The 19,959-nt window shown below is 41.9% G+C and overlaps 1 protein-coding gene across 1 annotated transcript; it reads left to right on the top strand.

The window, feature by feature from the left end:
- Positions 1-16,512: 16,512 nt before the first annotated feature.
- Positions 16,513-19,959, top strand: etfbkmt (electron transfer flavoprotein subunit beta lysine methyltransferase). Its single transcript, XM_026177110.2, has 3 exons — positions 16,513-17,070; positions 18,446-18,576; positions 19,579-19,959. Exons 1-3 carry the CDS (start codon positions 16,775-16,777, stop codon positions 19,926-19,928), a joined length of 777 nt encoding a protein of 258 aa, XP_026032895.2. The 5' UTR covers positions 16,513-16,774; the 3' UTR covers positions 19,929-19,959.

Raw genomic sequence — 19,959 nt, 5'->3', positions numbered from 1 at the left:
GGCGAGTCTGTGGAACTGGAAAGTCTACTATTGCCTGCACTTTCACAGCAACAGGGAGGACTCTACCTTGTCCTACTTGTTTCCCTAGATAAGTTACAACCGCCTTTCCAAATTCACACTTAGCCAGATTCAGTGTCAGAGAGGCATCATGCAACCGGTCAAATATTTCCCTGAGAATCTTGAGGTGTTCAGTCCAGGTGGAGGAATAGGCCACTATATCATCCAGATACACTTCGCAATTTACGACTCCCTGTAACACAGTGTTCATCAGTCGTTGAAATGTGGCGGGGGCATTTCTCAACCCGAACGGCATGACGGTATATTGCAAAAAATGATCGGGTGTAACAAAGGCACTGATTTCTGATGCGCGTTGAGTTAAGGGGACCTGCCAGTACCCTTTTAAGAGGTCAAGTTTGGTTACAAAGTTTGCCGAACCCACACGATCGACCAGATCATCCATACGTGGGAGAGGAAACGAATCGGGTTTCGTAACAGCATTTACTTTTCGGAAATCATTACAGAAACGGGGAGTTTGATCGGATTTTGGAACGAGAAGGGATGGTGAGCTCCAAGAGCTATTACTGGGGAAAGCAAAACCGTGGTCAAGAAGATACTGGACTTCCTGCTGCATAATGGCCCGCTTAGTGGGATTTACCCGGTATGCATGCTGCTTTATGGGCTTATGGTCACCCACATCAATATCATGACTTAATACATGCGTTTGAGTGGGGATGTCACCGAAAAGAGCAGAGTAGTTTGTAATGAGCTCACGGACATCAGACTTAGCGGGATCAGACAGGGGCGCCAAATAGGCATCCAAGTCAGCCAAGATTTCAGAGTTCCCAAGACGCGCACCCGAAACAGAGGTGTGCCTGTCATCCAACCCGTCATCGCCGGGACTATACAAAGGTGGAGAAACGGATACCGACACAATAGGTGACACAACAGGTGCCAAACTAGAGCGGTCACGATCAATGTATTCCTTTAGCATGTTGATGTGACAGACGCGACTTTTCCTCTTACGATCAGGGGTTAACACCACATAGTCCGTCTCACTTAGTTTGCACTCAATGACAAACTTTGCAGGGAAGAACCAACAACCGGCAAGAAAGCCAACACACGGTCACCTGACTGGAACATCCGTACTACAGACTTCTTATCAAAATGTGTTTTCATTCTAACCTGAGCCTTTGCCAGCATGTCACGAGCCAAAGCACAGGCATTATGTAGCCTCTCCTTAAACAAACTAACATAGTCCAGAATATTTTCTTTCGGCCGATGACTATCTGAGAGAAATTTCTCTTTCAGGAGACGTAACGGACCGCGCACCGTGTGGCCAAAAACCAAATCAGCTGGACTGAACCCCAAAGACTCCTGACATGTCTCCCTGACGGCAAACAACAGTAGTGGCACCCCCTCATCCCACTCACGGCCAGACTCCGTGCAAAATTTGCGAAGCATGTTTTTTAGGGTTTGATGGAACCTTTCTAATGCACCCTGACTCTCCGGGTGGTATGCGCTTGAAGTGTGATGAGTGACTCCGAGCTCTGTCATGACCTGGGCAAAGATTTTAGACATAAAGTTTGTGCCCTGATCAGTTTGGATGCGTTTAGGCAACCCGAAAGTGGAAAAAAACTTAACTAATGCTTTCACAATCCCACGGGTTTTTAATGAGCGTAGTGGAATGGCCTCCGGATAACGAGTGGTAATACACATCATGGTAAGTAGGTATTGATTTCCGGACTGTGTTTTAGGGAGAGGACCCACACAGTCAACAATGACATGTTCAAAAGGTTCCCCAACAACCGGGATGGGTTGTAGCGGAGCAGCGGGAATCGCCTGATTTGGTTTGCCGGCAAGCTGACACGTGTGACACGAGCGGCAGAATCTTACCACATCAGATTTGAGACCAGGCCAAAAGAAATAACGGAGGACACGGTTATATGTTTTTGTGATTCCCAAATGACCGGACATAATGTGGTCATGTGCCAAGCTTAGGACCTGGGGACGAAGCGACTGCGGAACAACAATCTGCTGCACTCCCTCATGGGTGCAGCCAGAACTGGGAGTCCAGTAGCGCATCAGCACCCCATCCTCAATAAGGTAGGACGCAGATCTCCCACTCTTAGGCTCGGTCACATACGCCCAACAAGATGACAAGCTCTCATCATTTTTTTGAATTTCTATAAGCTTGTCTTTATCTACTGACAGAGTCATAGTCTCCTCATCCGGCTGAAGTGATACAGAGACAGGGGTACCTTCACAGGCGGGTTGCAAGCTCAGTGTGTCTGAAGCGCTTAAGAAAAAGTCGCTAAGACCCACCACGTCACCCTGTTTGCGTGCCTGCGCACGTGTCACAGCACACACGGGAAACAAAGGAACAGCATTTGATGTAGCACAAGCGAAACCACTATTATCTGTAAGTGGTATATCAACTACTTCTGGCGACGGAAAAACTGTGCAGCCAGCTAGATCGTTTCCCAAAATGATGTCAATACCTGCCACCGGTAACTGGGGTCGCACCCCAAGCTTAACCTCACCAGACAAAAACTGAGACGAAAGCTGCACCAAATGTAAAGGAACCCGTATTACACACATCCTAACTCCCCAGGCTAACACATCAGCCCCACAATAGGATTGAGCTGAAAACGGTAAAACCCCCTCACGAATGAGCGACTGTTTCGCACCAGTGTCTCGCAAAATACTGACAGGAGCCCGCCGATCTTCCCCTATCAAGGAAACAAAACCGTGTGACACAAATGGCTTAAACTCCTCATCTACCTTATCATTTTCGGGTACCATCACCTCCCCCAAAGGAGGAGGGTTTATCTGCAGAAGGTTTATTGGGGAAGGAGATGCACCCTTCCTGGTCATTTCTTTTCTTTTCAGAGCAGGGCAAACCGCAATAAGGTGTCCCTGCTCATGGCAAAAAAAACACACGCGGTTCTCAACGGATGAGGGGATGGCACGGCGGGTGCCCCTTGGAGACCATCGGGGCGGGCCACCGGAAGACGAAAAACTGTGAGCAGGAGCCGAAAACATCACTTTATGTGTCAACACAAACTCATCAGCCCGTATAGCAGCAGCGGCGAGAGTCGTAACCTTCTGTTCGTTTAAGTAGGTTACCACAGTGTCTGGTAGTTGATTTTTAAACTCTTCTAACGTCACCAACTCACGCAGGTCTTCCAAGGTTTTTACTTCTGTAGCATGACACCACTTATCAAACAAAGTTTTCTTTTCTCTGGCAAACTCCACATAGGTCTGGTTGGCGGATTTTTTCCCATCCCTAAATCTCTGCCTGTAAGCCTCTGGCACAAGCTCGTAAGCGCGTAGGACAGCAGCCTTCACCGTATCATAGTCAAAACTGTCCTCCAGAGAAAGAGCGGTACATACCTCTTGAGCTTTCCCCACCAATCTACATTGGAGTAAAAGAGACCACACATCCTTTGGCCAGTGCAGCGCACCTGCGATACGTTCAAACACTGTGAAATACGAATCCACCTCAGTTTCCCGAAACGCCGGCACCATTTTGATGTGTTTACTCACATCAAAGCCACCACCTGGCATCGGGGCCGGTGGCTGCGGAGATGGCGACTGCGGGGATGATGACCCCGGGGAGGGTACCTGCGGGGATGATGACTCCGGGGAGGGTACCTGCGGGGATGGTGACTCCGGGGAGGGTACCTGCGGGGATGGTGACTGCGGGGCTAACCGAGGTACAGGAGGGCTGGCAGACACAGAGGCTCCCCTCTCTACCTCCAGAGCCCTGATCCTCAAGTGCATAGCGTCCACCTCCAACTGCTGTTTCTTTAGCTCCACCTCCTTAATGCGCAGCGTTAACTGCAGCTCCTCCACAGAAGAGCTAGGCGGAACAGGGAGATTTTTCAGTGGGGCAGAAACACCAGCAACAGCCCCCAGCTCAACCCCCCCTGCAGGACCCGGCTCACCAAACAACCCCCTGTCCGTCAACTGGACACACAGGAGCTCCCTAAGATCCCGGACGAGCCCCCAATATGTTACGTTCTGGTCCCGGCAAGTAAATAAACGTAACAAATAGTTTGCCCCACTCACTTCCCACCCACACAAAAACCCCAACAACGACACCTTTTTTAAGTATTTAAGCAGCCATTTATTTTCCTCAGCAGTGAGCAATGCCAAAACAATAAACAAAACTCCCTATAAAACAATCCCTAGTCTTCCCTACACCAAAATAAAAAGAAGCCAAAACAAAAGACAAGTCACTTACCTAACTATCTAACGAAAAACAGGAGAAAACTTGTTCAACAAAAGAAAACGGCTTCTCACGCCTACTAGGCTGCGACAGTGAAAGTTATACAACAAATGAACAAAAAAAGTGACCGCCACTGGTTAACTTATTTACAATTATTTACATGGCAAGGCTAGAGGTACACGTGAATACTCCAGCCTGCACTACAATAATCACACACACAACTCCGTGATCGAGTCAACGGGGTTCCCAAAAGAAACACTGCCAGGTGTCTGTCATCCGGACGTTAAGTACTGGAGGTGGTCCATCAATTATCCAATCCGAGGATAGGTAAAGACTCCACCCGGATACTTAGCAGCCACGCCTAGGTGTCCACCTTCTAGGAGAGGGAAAAAGAAAGAAAAGGGAAAATACCACCAAACACATCACTGGGTCATAACAGTGGTAAACACACAGAGAATTATGACTCAGCTCTGCAGTTCTCCTCACAAAGCATTTACATCGCATCTTTTATGTTTGCTTTTAATGATTCATTTCACTATTATGCACTTTTAATGCCATTCCTCAGTCACACTGTTGTCATCCATACACTATATATAAAAGACTGGCATAGCTTCCAGGTCTGGAAACGGAAGCCAAATGTGGAAGTACCTTGGAATACAATAGCAAGCAGCAGATGACTCAGAAAGTCTGATATAGTAGACTATAAGTCCACTTAGATTATGACTTCAGCTAATAATTTCCTAAAGATGGTTATGGTTTCAATCCTTTGTTGCAAGATTTATTTAAGGCAAAAACCAGCTTTATTTTGTAAGTTCATAAACAGGCAGAATAAAGACCAAGGAGCTGGTGGTGGACTTCAGAAGGAGTCAGCACAGAGACTACAAGCCCACTATCATCAGTGGAGCTCCAGTGGAGAGGGTGTTGTCCTTCAAGTATCTCGGTGTCCACATCTCCTCAGACCTGACATGGTCTCCCCACATTCAGGTCCAGACCAAAAAGGCTAGGCAGCGCCTGTACCACCTACGACAACTGAGGAAGTCCATCCTGGCAACAAACTGTTCCAACTTCTGCAATCTGGTAAAAGGTTCCACATCATCCGGGCAAGAACAGAGAGACTCAAGAGGAGCTTCTATCCTCAAGCCATCTGGGCCCTAAACACACACACCCGCCCTCTCACATCATCCATAAGTGACTGAAACAGGACTCTCTTCCAGACACTCTAAACCGACCGGCACAATGTACATTTCAAATTCCTTTAATTTTAAATATGTTCATATTGTCTGTTCTGTAAAATAGTCAGATTGTCTATTCTTATTTAATTCACTTAATGTACAGAATTCACCTGCTTGCTGCATACATGCTGCTACTGCACATTCATCTAATGTATATATTATATACACTGAACAAAAATATAAACGCAACACTTTTGTTTTTGCTCCCATTCCCCATGGGATGGACGTAGAGACCACTGTTTGGGAGGGATGGTTATATTGTGTATCTGGAATGAATTTTAGGTCTCTACGTCCATCCCATGGGGAATGGGAGCAAAAACAAAAGTGTTGCGTTTATATTTTTGTTCAGTGTATAATGTTCTTTGTCTCCTTTTTGCACAAGTCGTATAACTATGCATGTAACGAATAAAGAACCTTGAACCTTGAAACTAAAGTATATTTATTACATCTATTCTACATTTTTGTAATTGACAAGGTAATCATAATTTGTGTGAGTGTGATCAAGTGTTAAGTAGCAACTGACAATTTTCTGGTACTTTTATTTTTAAAGAGCTTAGGATCTCTGACTTTAAGTTATTAGAATTTTAGATTTGGTTCCACAGTGAAGAGCAGTGTAATAGAACCAACTGACCCAAAATCCCACCAACCAACAGTTGTACAGGGACTGATTCACGCATAGCAACAGGCCAGATACCCCAAAACAGTCCCCACAGGGATGGGGTCAAAAGCCTTCTCAAAGTCCAAAAAACACATGTAGCCTGGTTAGGCAGACTTCAATGCACGCTCAAATATCTCTGAGGCAAGCTGGACAGTTTTTTTCACAACCAAGTTAAAACGCACAATGTTGCTACTCCAAGGTATGGGCAAACTCTCTCAGAATGGATGATGAGTGTGACCCACTGTAATTGGATGGGAGTTATTAGTGCCCAATGATGTGATATCAAAAGAAATAGGGAGTCCACCTTTTCATTTATCAGGGATCTGTGCTGGATGGAAAGTAATGGCGCTCACAGAGTTATAACCAGACTATTGAGGTAATAACTTCAGTACATAGCAACAGACTTGAAATTATATAAACCTATCACTTATAAATGACTTTTCTGTGCTTGGTCATCTGAGCAATCAATAATAGATAAGACAGTGACACATGCAGAAAAGACTCCATTATTTATTCAGCTAAATGTTCAGGATGGGAGTTTGTGGTCATCATGGAAGAATTGCATCTACATATCTTTCAGCTCCAAAGAATCTTATTGCTGTACTATAACCGCATAAAGAAGAAATATTGTCTTGTACAGCGAACTAAGGTCAAAGTCAACCTGTGAACATAATGCAAATGCTTATAACAGATTGTCTGGCATGCGGGGTATGTGCTTAAGACAATCCCTGAGTCACCGCAAGCTGAGAAGAAAGACTTCTCCCTGAAATAAAGCAAACATCTTCCCCCGCCAGTCCTCCACAGAATATGAGTTTCCAAAATGTAGCAGAGCAAATGTAGACTTTTGTTACCTTTCTGATATAAGCAATGAATACTGCAGCTTCTTTGCTAAAGTTAGATAAGTAGGTATGGTGAAACGTTGACACTGTATCCAAAGTCTAAATATGGGCCCTATATTAAGGGCCTCTACTCATGATTCAGTGTAGTACCATCTCATTGTGAAAGTAAAACCATTATTAAAGTGTAAAGTGACTGAGAGGGATTATTTTTCTCCTGTTAATGATTACAGTGTCAACACTCAAATTCCTTAGTCGGTCACATTTCTATCTCACCACTGACACCTACACTTTCGGTTTTCCCATATATGCACGCTGCCAGTAGATGAGTTTCGCTTTAACCTTGAACTACCCGGGAATCTTTCCCACTGCGCTTCCTCTATTTTCTCTCTCAGTACAAACAATCCCTCCCGATGAAGCAGCGCACAGAGTGGTGACCCACAAACGCTCTCCTGGGATGTCAAACATGGTCGCCCGCTGATGATTCAAACTGGTTGACACTGGGAGTATTTAGAGGGATGAGCCTATTGCCTGCATGTGCAACCCATTATTTTCTCTAAGTGTCATCTACCAGTGCTGCCTCCTCCTGTTTCACATCTTACAGCTGTCTTTGAAACACAAGCCTTTCAGGGGAAACAGCCTGTTTTGTTCAGTTTTAGTGTGACATTTTTATGAGTCTGCAATTCTCAGGGGAGAAGCAGCCTCAGCTCAGTGTATTGTTCCAAAAAGTTTCTAATAGGGGTGGGTTTTCACGTAGCAGAAGAGGACTAAAGACTCACTCTGTCTCTTTCTCTCTATATAACCCATAAACTCTCCACCTTTTCTCTCCATATCACTTTCCTCTATGACCATCTCTGCTGGGTCTAATTTCCTTCTATTTCCCTCCAAACTGTCTCACTGTGGTGTGTGTGTTACAAATCACATACCACACACTCGCTGCTCCGCTGGGGCTCTGCCTCAATCTGACACTAGTCGCCATCTGTAAATGGTTTCAAGTCAACCCAACGGTTTAAATCAAGAACATGAAAAACTGCAATTCTCTCAAAGAAATCTTTTAATTGATTTATTTGATGACAATCTACAAAACCTCAGACATGAAAAGCAGCAAATATCTTTGTCAGTACAAGGACAGCTAATTAAACAGATAATGGGTTTCATCAGTAATACTTTCTTCTTCCAGCTGGGCATTTTCTTTTTTTCTCTCTCTTTTTTTTAACATAAGCCAGGACCGAATGAGTGTGACTATTGTCTCTTTGGAAGCAGCTCAGTTATCAGTTTGCACTTGCGTGATCTATTTTAATGAGATATCGCTGCACATTTATTATAATACTTAATGCTGCAATCTGCTTGTGAGCTAGCCCAGTCTGGCAAATACATATGCAGCTGCACTGTAAACAAACACATATGCCGTCATGCACTGTGTACACAGCCACACGCGAATAACTATCGCTCATCACGGGCTGTTTCCATGGTTTCCCTCTTTAAAATAAAAATGAATCCCGTGATCCTGTGTTGACGCCTGAGACAGAGTTTATTTGCTTCTTTCCATGGATGCCCTTATTTTTGTTTAACAGTTAAAGATACAAAGAGGACATGTACAACTGAAATGACTGATCAAACTGGGTGCCACATGTTCCTCACCATAAATGTGAAACATTTAACCTTCACCAATATTCTCCCGAAACATTCACAGCTAGCAGCTGGCAGTGGCCAGTGAATACGAGGAACCCTGTGGTCATCAGAAGTTTTTTTTCATTTAACACTAAATAATTGTCAACAAAATGCACTGAGAGTCCCTATCTACAGAAACCAGAGACTAGGCTATCACTTTTTCTTCTAAGGACGTTACTATTGCAGAGGGCTTTTACCCCCACAATATTATTTAATTACTTAGTAGCAAAAGCCAATAATTACCACTGTGTTACTTCTTATCATTAGTTTTCCGTTACACTGAAAACATATTTCAGTCCCCTTCCCGTTGCAAGCAGTCTGTAAATTCATCTGAAGCATATAGCGTACTCATTTTCTTGTTGCCCCAATCACATCCCATGATAATTAAAAGGAGGAAAATGAATTCGCTACAGCTCATTGTTTTGATCTGTATTAATCAACGAGTAAACTCTCTAAATAAATTATGCTTTCTGAGTTTCCTGGCAAGTATTTCCTCTGGCGCCCTGCTGTACACATTTGTCAACTGAGCCAAACATGTTCAGAGACCAAAGTCACTTTTCTGAAAGCAAGCGGACTGAAAAAAAGAAAGGCCAATGGCAAACGGTCGTACTTAATCAACTGTCCTCCCAGAAAAATTGGCATTATGTCATAATGTTTAGTAGTCATTATGACACAAAATATCCTAAGTAGCATTTATCCAAAGAAGAATTATAAAAGAGACATGATGAAAACAGCTGAACCTCCAGCAGCAAACAAGGTTAACTTTCAGTTGAGTCACTTCTTTAAGTTCAGTATCCCGTTATCTTCAAAACAACCATCTAGGAAACAACATAATGGATTGTTCAGGTTGCCAGACATGTTTGTATGTGTCATCCAGGACACTGACGTCTAGAAATTTAGGGATTTTAGCTACCACTTAATTCCAGTGCTTTATCAAAACATTTTCCTGCCTTAAGGAGGTTGAAACTGCAAAAACAGCTTCATGACTTTCTTTTCTGAGAATAAATACTGCATATAATCAGGTAGTTTTATTACTGGTAATAGGTCTTTTTTTTTTTTTACTGAATTTCCTGGAGGAACCCACCCGAAGGATTAATAAAGTTTTATCTAATCTAATCTAGGTGAAAATCTGATGCCAGAACTTCACCTGCTTTTTTTGGATGAATCTATTAATACAAATACTCTAAAATATATTTTAAAAAGTCCTGCTCTGCATGTCTAAAATACTTTCTATGACCCACAGCTGGATTTATATCGTCTAAAATTACTCACATGGCCAGTCAAATACATTATTTATGGGTTACGTAACTTCCTGTAATATGTCTCTGCATTGGCAGGACTTTAATTGTGATTTATTCAGCACCTGTCCTTCGTTCAGTTCATGACAGCTTTGCTTAAAAAGGTGTCTGCAGGTAAAAGTGACTCATAAATGAATAAATTCAAATAATTTCAAGACTTTTTTTAATCAATAGTCGTCTGGATATAACAGAGCTTTTCTGCTCTGATACATGTCTCAGTCTATAATAAATTTAATTGTCATATGCATCTCAAAATGCGTGGGTTCAGTCTCCAGTTATAAATCTGTTTTTAACACTGGCATAAAACCTTCTTCTTTTTTCCCCTTTAAATGAAATGGTGCTAAGCTTTGTGTGAAAGTGTGGGCTGTATGTTTGCATGCCTGGGATTCTGCTTCAGGTAACATGACTAAGAATATCCTCTAGTGGTGAAAAGAGGTTGTGTAAGGACGGTGGATGCTCAGAGTCAGTGTGGTGTGCTCAGCATCCACTTGTACATACAGTAAAGTGGCCGCAGGCTCTGAAGGAACATCCCTGAGGTTAGACATCCATTATCATGATGATTATAAAAGAGACACACAATAGGGCTTCTAGTTTTTTATAAATCTCTCACAAGTCTGAAAGAAACACTTGAGAAGCAACCCATATGAATCTGAAATATAGCTGCAGACAGCGATGAAAAGCTACTGTATTTAATCATTAGTGATTATTAAACGCTGGCTCTTTCTCCCATAGTGTGTGTTTTGGTCCTGCCTCTCTCTGCTGCTCTGTTGCCCTCACCCCCAACCATTCACATGGATGCCTGCCCCTCCCTGAGCTCGGCTCTGCTGAAGGTTTCTTCTTGTTAAAAGGATGTTTTTTAGATCTCACTGTCTCCAGCTGCTTGCACATAGGGTGTCTTGTGATTGTTGGGCTTTCTTTCTAACATTGTAGAGTCTTTATCTTATGATACAAAGCACCTTGAGGCTACTGTTATTGCGAACTGGCACAACACAAATAAAATTGAATGAACTGAATCAGGTGGTCGAGCACTTCAGAAGGGCAACATTAGTTTAGCAATTCTGAACATGTTTCTTTTTTTAAACTCTCAGCTTCCAATACTGATAGAAAAAGCATGCTTCTTCTTATTGAAACACCCACACCCCCCACACCCCCTAGAATGATTGATGCAATTTTGTGCAAACAACCTTAGAAAAGAATTCTTACACAAAGTCTAATGGAAACAAGCAGTTGCTGAGATATGTCTTCATACCTTCAAATTCACTTTGTTGTGTTTGTTTAAATCCTAAGGAAGGACAATAAAGGTGCTATAATGCTTTCTTTCTTATCTTCTTTAACATTGAATGCACTAGACTGCACATTTAGAAAGAAAAGGAGGTGTTCCACAGCATTTCATTTTACATTTGTTGCCAGGAGGGTCTATTCCTTTTTTTTTTATTGCACTTCCAACCCTGTTAGTGAGGTTTTGTTCTCACTGGATAGTCTACATTTATGCAACCCCTGAAACAACTACAATGCATGAGGCTAAGTGTTATAGAATTAAAGATTTGTTTTTAATAGTCCATGATTGGAATATTTTACTTTCACGAGGGCAGAACATCTGCTGCTGCACAAGAGCCCAGAGGTTATCATTGCTGCCCGGGTCTAAAATCTTTTATCCTGTGGTTCCACAGACTGAAGAGGCAGAAGAGGAAGGAAATAGTACAAGAAAGAGTAAGAAAAGTGTGCTCATGTGTGCCAATCTGATAATATAACATTACAACAGAGAAAATAATTAAAACTCACAACAGTAAACGTTGACTTACAAATCATCTCAGCAGAAAAAGGTATGAACAGTCTAACAATATAATATATATTTAATATTAAAATAACTGCCATATTTTGTGACACAGTTTTCACTTTGTGTCTGAAATAAAGTGGTGTTTTAAAGGCCAGACTGTGTTCTACTACCTCACCGAATCCACGCAGAGATCATCTTCCCCATTTTTTCGAGTAACCAGATTGACCAATAGGGGGAGCAATAACACTTGTTTACTTACAAACTACTTTAGAACTAATGTATTTTATTCAATAATAATTTTGTGGTGCTTGGGGCCCCACAGTGGTGTGTGTGTTACCTGAGTCTCCAGATTTTTTGAGCAAACAAACACCAAATTGCCTAAAACTAAACTTATAAACATTCAAAACAGGCCAGTGGATGCAAAAATAGGACTCTGACTCAGCTCTATCAGGAGGTGAGAAGAGTTTATTACAGTTTTGCAGTTCAATGCTAATGAAGCTGATGTTGACTGGAGATTGTGGCTGGCAGTGGCAGGCAGGCTGAAGTTGGCTGAGAGTGGGGCTGATTGAGTGGTGCAGAGTTGGACGGGAGAGTATAGAAACACGGTCCAGGAACACAACACAAAGGAGAACTAGATAACGACACAGGTCTACAAAACTCATCAAAGACAAGAGAAGAGTTGGCCATGACACAACAGAGTGATGAGGAGCAGATGAGAAGACAGGGTGCATGTGCCTCAGAGCTTGATTGGTGGATGGGCATCAGGTGTGCAGGTTGATTGCACATCAGTAGATGATTAGAGCGCCAATGCCATACACACAAAAACAACAGAGAAAACAGGGACCAGAAAAATACACAGGAAGGGGAAAGACATACAAGAAATAGAGGGATTAATGGAGAGATAAAGCAGTGACCGTGACATTCTGAGAAGTACAGTTACACTATTTTGCATATTTTATGTTACTTTGGTTCAGGTTCTTTTTAAAGAAAAGAGGTTTCAGGCCGTAAAGACACTTTGTACTTTGCAGTCTGCACTCCTGCAAACCCCTGGGAAATGGGACAGGAGGACACAGAGGAAATTTATAGCCAGCACTCAAAGGGTGGAGGTTTCATTGCAATATCACTGATGAAAGGTTTGATGATCCTCTTTGGGAGGTTTTGCTTTTACTGGGGGAGTTCATCATGCAGGAGTGGTACCTTTATTTCCCTTTGGAATGCCACTTGTGGAGTTCTAGAGTTCATCAAAAGGGAGGAGATAATTTACAGGTGTCATTAGTCCGGCTGGGCAGAAGAAAAGTGCATCAAACAATAAATGAATAGTTTTAAATCTGAAAGGATGAAGAGTAATGTTGCATTTCAGAGTGGAGGAAGAAGTTGGATGGAAAGAATAGAGGCTTGATACTCATATTGAACTGACTCCGGTCTGGCTGCGCTGTCAGGATTTAACCTTTAAGCCTAAAAACACTTAACTACTGTAACAGTTTAGAGTTTTTGCTGGGAGAGCTGTAGAAAGCACTTCTCATACTAACATAACTGTGATTAACTCGGTGATAAAGAAGCCAAACATCACAAAAATTATAATGGAAACATTTCTAGTAGACTTTATCAACTCGATTCTGTTGTCTGTTCTCATTCTTGTCATTTTTTTCTTGTTTTTTCTTCATGCTCTGTGTATACATTACTAAAAACAGAAAACCTTTTGCTTTGAATTCTCATTCCCATGTGCCAAAAGTATCTTCCTGTTTCAATGAACAGAGGCTATGAATTGCTTTTTAAACTGTTAAATTTCAGGTCTGTTGAACAAGCAAATCATACATGATGCTATAAAAAGATGTCTGAAGCACAGCCAGTATAATGGAGAACAAAGGTATATGTGATCTTCTCCGTGTGCAGAGTGTGATCAAATTGCTGCGCCATTTCCACACAGACTCATAGACCGGGGCCTCAAGGTTGCAATTCCAATATGAAATCAACTCGCTACACCCGCTAGCTGTGATAGACAGCAGCCATCTGTAAACACAATCCCCGAGCAGATCTGTGGGTGTGCCAGTCTAGGCCACAGGGGTCAGGTCTGGGTAAATTCAATGACAAGAAGACAACTATCCATTAGGACTCCTCCACCTTCTCCATCAAAAAGCAATACTTTCTCACAAGATGAGAACATAAGAGGCGCCATAATTGAAGCCTCGGGCTGCAGTCCCCTCTGCCACCAGATAAACTGCACATAATGTATGACTGTGTCTCAGTAAACCACCCGATCATATACGCACTGTTGTTTTTCACTCTATTCATTTGAAGTAAATACTTTAGCAATGTTAACTACGTAAAGCACTTGCTTTAGTTTGTACTGCAAACATGACCGGGATGCTGGGCAAAATGCTTTGTTCTTTTATCATGTTAATTATTGATGTTTTTTATTATTAATTTTAATCTTTTTGTTTCTTTTTATAAAATCCTATTCATATTACTGTACATTTTATCCTCTGTTTTGCAAAAATAGTCTATATTTTCTGAAGCTGTCTTCTACCTGCAAATTAGAGGTGAGACAACATATAAATAGCTTTGATTGTGTGGCTCATTGTCCATCAAGATGGTGAAAAACTTGATTTTGGAAGAAAGAAAGAATTGTAAGATAAAGAGTTTTTAGAACATGAGGCTTTTGCAGTAAATGGCCTGTATTTGTATAGCGCTTTATTAGTCCAAGGACCCCAAAGCGCTTTACACATTGTGAGATTATTCTGTTATCATATGTTATCTTATATCTGTAGTTAAAGTAGTTGAATTATGTTAACTGCTGTAGGTCATATAATTTCCTTTAGTTTAGATGGTGTGCTGTGTATGTAGTTTAGTTCTCATTATACTTTTGGGTTAAAAGAACATATTCATTTTGTAGTTCATTAGGTAAAGTGTGCATCACTCTGTATCCTTGATCTGCTGTGAATGTCTCACACTGTGTTCTTGACATGTTTTACTGCTGAATCATGAAAAGAAAGGTTGTATGCAGGAGACTCTGCGTCTAGGACAGGGGAGACAGACCACATTCCATACCCCCACCTTTACAGAGAGCAGAAAGACAGGGAGCCGAGGTCATAACTTAGGCGCCGTAACAGAGAAAGAATGTGAATGTTTAGGCTTTTACGACTAGATGGGGGCCACTAGAGGCTATAAGAAGCTGAGTAACCCGTCACCATTTGGAGACATGCTGTGACCCTCTGCAAGCATCTCTCCCGTCCGGACGTTCTTATGCTCTTAAGTGTTGAATTGTATGGAAATAAATGATTGTTGATTGAGCATTTATACACTGAGTATTGTCCTTCCTTCAGCCCAAAGATTAAAAGAATTGGGAGATTTTAACAACATCCAGTCATCCACCCATTCACACACACCGGTGCTGGCAAGCTACATTGTAGCCACAGCCACCCTGGGGCGCACTGACAGAGGCGAGGCTGCCAGACACTGGCAGCCTCTGACCACCACCAGTAGGCAACGGGTTAAGTGTCTTGCCCAAGGACACAACGATCAAGACTGTCCGAGCCAGGGCTCGAACCGGCAACCTTCCGATTACAAGACGAACTCCCAACTCTTGAGCCACGATCACCCCATTTATTGGTAATGACTGTGCAGGACAATAGGCAAGGCAAATGACACAGCAACTAGTCTGAGGAAGCCTCAAACTGAGTATCAAACTGAGACTCAAACCCAGGGCATGCAATATGGACTGTAGCCTTCAGCACATGGGCCACTGCCTCAACCAGGCGACCTCTGTGACTTGCATGTTTTTATTTCGTATTGTGGTTTAACTTTTTATGTCTTAAAGGTTTTGAATGGCTTCGTTTTTATTTGTTTTGAACGTCTTATTTTGTTGTGCAAACTCCTAACTGTTTTTTGTTTTATGAATTCTGCCGAGATTATTTTTCCCTAGCCCAAGACTGGCTAATTGACATAATTGAGTCACCTGACAGATGGCCACAAGGGCTAAGCCGCAGCTGGAGATAGGTTGCACATCCCTATGACTAATTTGCTGTTTCTCCTTTAGTATAACATCTAGTGGCAGGTGGCAGGAGACAAGTAGCAGCTGTACATGACCAGGTCCTGCAAAACGTAGCTGCCACTGATTAATCATTACTTATTTTACACACAAATAGTGATCAGTAATGTGCAGGGCATCAAATCTCATTTTGACTTTTTCATCCTAGATGCCACCTAGAATTGCATCCTAATCAGGAAATGTTCCCTGATCTAAAGTTTATTCTAAATCCAGTAGGAACAAAAGTAATAGCTGTGATATGTCTGCCTAAGATGGACAGAGAGACATAATATGCATGCATCAGGTGAAAGAAAAACTGCAAAACTGTCCCTTATGAGCTGTATAAACTGGTAAAAAATAGGCCTTTTACCAGTAGGTAAAATAGGATCAGTGAAGTTGAGTTACATAGACCAACATGAATCTGTTCAATTTCTAATTCAATTAAAAAAAGGAAACATTAATAATGAGCAGAAACCTGTAATTGTTCAATACAATCACGGTTTTCCCACCCATATATATGTTCTAATTATGTTTTACTGTTTTAAAATTAATTTGGTCAAGTTGCACTTTTGTACTTTAATATGCTCTGACAGGGGAGGTATGTATTACTTGGAATAGCGTGTCCACAAACCCAATTACACTGACTGAGAGAGAAAAACACTATATATCCCATAAACAGATAATAAATGCACGCCCATCATTAGCTAAAATTACATTAATACTGCATATAAACCACTGGTAGGAATTGTTTTGAACGGAACCGAGAGTCTGTGTGTTGTTTCCAGACGGTCGAAGGAAGCTTCGTCCGACCTTGTTTTGCATTCGTGTGGGAAGCAGCAAGAATCGTGTTATCTGTTAACCTTGTTAACTTGATTGTTGCACCATTGTAAGGTTTTGAAGAGTCACGCTTTACAAATAACAGGATACAACTGTTAGCTTCAACGAGAAATAGTAAAAGCCTCTCCAAAAATGCAGTTATGAGGCTAATGGGACTGAAAGCCCCGCTAACGTTAGTCTAGCTGCTTTTATCTCTGCTTTGTTATAATGTCAGCAGCGCTTTTAATGCCCCTGCAATGCAGCCGCCATGGTAAACTTATTTACAAAGTGTTTACGCAGACACAAGGACACAGATACCTCTCAAATGTCTGCCCATCTGCTGAGCACATCAGGAAGTTTATTATAGAAAACACGGAGATAACAGGAGAGCAGAGCCTGACTCCTGAGATCAGGCTGAGGTTATTCACCCCCCGATGCAGATTCTGGCGAGAGAGACCGGAGTTATGGCCCTTTGATGACCCCTACTGGGCTATATACTGGCCAGGGGGACAGGCACTGTCGAGGTAAGATGACAACCATGGCTAACCGGTCACTTTATTAGGTACACGTCTTAAACTGCTCGTTAACACAGATATCTAATAATGCATTCACATGGCTGCAACTCAGAGCATTTAGGCATGTAGACGTGGTCAAGACGACCTGCTGAAGTTCAAACCAAGCTTCATGGGCCTTCCGCATACCTCTACAGTTGTTACCTGACATGTTTTATATCTATATGTTTTCCTCTACGTTGGTGTCAGCTTTAACCTTACAGTTTCTGTGCCATCGCCAGCACAGAAACACCATCCTACCATAACTGCCATCCATTCCTAAGGCAGGTTCTCTCTGATTGTGATCTGTATTAGTGTTAGTGTGTACCAGTCTACCTTCAACGCCCAACCCTTCACACCATGGCGTTAAATACTTGCAATTTTCTAATAACGAGTGTACCAACTCTATTATAACCATACATTGAAATTCATGTTAAAAAGAAACTTTATTAAAAATTTTATTTCTAACAGAACAGAATAAACTTTCTGGCATATGCAGAAGAGCATTGCTGAACACTCAGCGGCAGAAGACCACACCAGGTGGCACTCCTGTCAGATGAGTATTATGTATGTACACTGCAACACAGCATAGATCTTCACCCAAAAATACACTTCAGAATGCTTTTAAGACATCAGGGTTCCGCTCCGTCATGCATTAACAAGAATATGACATGCATCAGTTACAGTAAATGGTCAATTTAAAAAGATAAAAACAGACAAAGAAGTTCCTCTTTCTATCACATTCTTCCATACATGGCAATTTGTTTCACCCTCCAGATGGTCCTTGAGGGTTTGCAACCTTCTCGACTCTTCTTCTGTCACCTGTTACTAGGCAAACTCAAATGCAGTTAGAAGCAAAATGAATTCCAGGCCTTTGGCCTGGCCTTTCTTTAAAAGCATTTATGTTTGTAAGCGTGTAGGCTTGTTAACCTTCTGTTGCTCCAAGTCACTTACACCATGGATCGTCAGGACATCGCGCCAAACGAAACTTAAGACCTTTAAATAGACTGAGCATCAACTCTTTCATGAGCACAACCTGCAATGTGTGTATAAAATGATTATAGCCGCACCTTTAATATAAGTTTTAATCTAATGCCAGTAGCTCTTAATGAACATTTTAATGCAATGATAATGATGAAAGCTATGTGTAGCAGTAAAATATTTTCTTTATTCCCACACACGTCATGTGTTTGCAGCTGACAAATCTACAGCAACTTTATGATACTGTCATCACAATATAGACTACAAAGAAGGTACACCTAATAAAGCGCTAGCTAGTGTAGTTTTTGATGTCCAGCAATTTCTGATAACAAATCGTTTGTTTTTCTTTAATGACTTCCTATTAAAGGTATATCTTAGATAACCCTGAGGTGTGCCGGAATCAGACAGTCCTGGATCTGGGGAGCGGCTGTGGAGCCTCTGCCATTGCTGCAACACTGCGTGGTGCTGCTCACGTAGTAGCTAATGACGTTGACACTGGTACGCATTTGTGTGTATTTATTTATGTGTTCACATAATCTGTTATTGTTGCTGAATGTTTCTGAACTGTTAAATAAAAAAGCAGGAATTATGAGAAAGTAGGTTTGTTGTTAAAATGGTTCACATGTGTATTTTTTACGCTTTGCAAGGACATACACTTTATCCCTCTGTTAAGAGATGTACTCTAAAACACTTCTTCAGTAGAGAATCAGAGAAGAGAAACACGCAGAATTTCTTGCTAGCAAGGGCAGCCTCCAGAACTGAGACTCACACTGAGAAACTGCCCCGTTCTTTATTTATACTTCAGTGGGTGCTTGTGTGTGTGTGTGTGTGTGACCCCATAAACGACTTCCCTAAACCTGCTGGACTGGAAGTCCAGCAGTTCATCTAAACAAAAAGCACTTAGACTAGAACAGATATAGCTACGTTAATCCTACCGTAAAACAATAAGACACGGTACGACCTCTCCCATGCTCCTAGGATGTGGGGGTGAACGCCAGAACACCCTGGAATGTTACAGACCTCCTAGGATGAGACATTCTTTCAATATGCCACCAACTATATACTTCTAAACACAAATGATTACATGCAGTATTCTACCATATGCAAACTTATATCATTAAAAGACTATACTGACTACTAAGTACAATTTTCCATTGACACCCTCTAGACATCCACATGTATGACCAATTTCAAAAGTCATTCTGACTCTAGATTATTTTAAATTATGATTTATGTCCAGTTTTGCATTTTTGCTGTAGCTTTTTGCATTATCTGAAAGAAATTAATACTTTTTCCTGTGTGTTGTCTAGAATTATTGGTGGTGATACATTTGCACTACTACTGGCATTTAAAGTAAAAAAAAAAAAAAAAGGCTAATAGATGATGCCAAAAAGGAGGATAACATTAACAAAATAGTTATTTTTAAATACTATTGAAGCTGTTATAGTATTTTACCATATCTTGCAGTAGAAGCCTTAAATCTACTGGTTTGTGTTACAGTTGCAGCTGTTGCGACCCAAATGAACTGTGAGCTGAACGGGCTGGAACCACCTGTTTGTCTGACGACAAACATGATTGGTTCAGAACCCGACGCCTTCAGCCTGATCCTCTTAGGTGACATGTTCTACGATGAGGCCCTCGCCACTCACCTTCACAGCTGGTTGGACAGCTGTGTCAGAGTCCATGGCACTAAAGTACTTATCGGAGATCCCGGCAGAGCCCAATTTGAGAGTCACAGCATCCGACAGCTGTTGCATCAGCTTGCCCAGTTTGAGCTGCCTGAGTCTGTTAGAGAGGAGAACTATGGTCTAACTTTCAGCACTGTTTGGTGCTACCGTCCTGAACTGTAACAAATAAATCGTAGCATCTGTGATGTATTAA

Source organism: Astatotilapia calliptera, chromosome 7 (assembly GCF_964374335.1).
Source record: "Astatotilapia calliptera chromosome 7, fAstCal68.1, whole genome shotgun sequence".
Taxonomy (NCBI): Eukaryota; Metazoa; Chordata; class Actinopteri; order Cichliformes; family Cichlidae; genus Astatotilapia; species Astatotilapia calliptera.
The sequence above is the reverse complement of the archived record's forward strand: the minus strand, read 5'-3'. Positions and strand labels throughout refer to the sequence as shown.

Excerpts from the sequence above, each read along its gene's own strand:
- etfbkmt (XM_026177110.2), top strand. The coding sequence starts at position 16,775 with ATGTCAGCAGCGCTTTTAATGCCCCTGCAATGCAGCCGCCATGGTAAA. Across the intron at positions 17,071-18,445 it reads GGGGGACAGGCACTGTCGAG|GTATATCTTAGATAACCCTG; the intron begins GTAAGATGACAA and ends TTCCTATTAAAG. Across the intron at positions 18,577-19,578 it reads AGCTAATGACGTTGACACTG|TTGCAGCTGTTGCGACCCAA; the intron begins GTACGCATTTGT and ends TTTGTGTTACAG.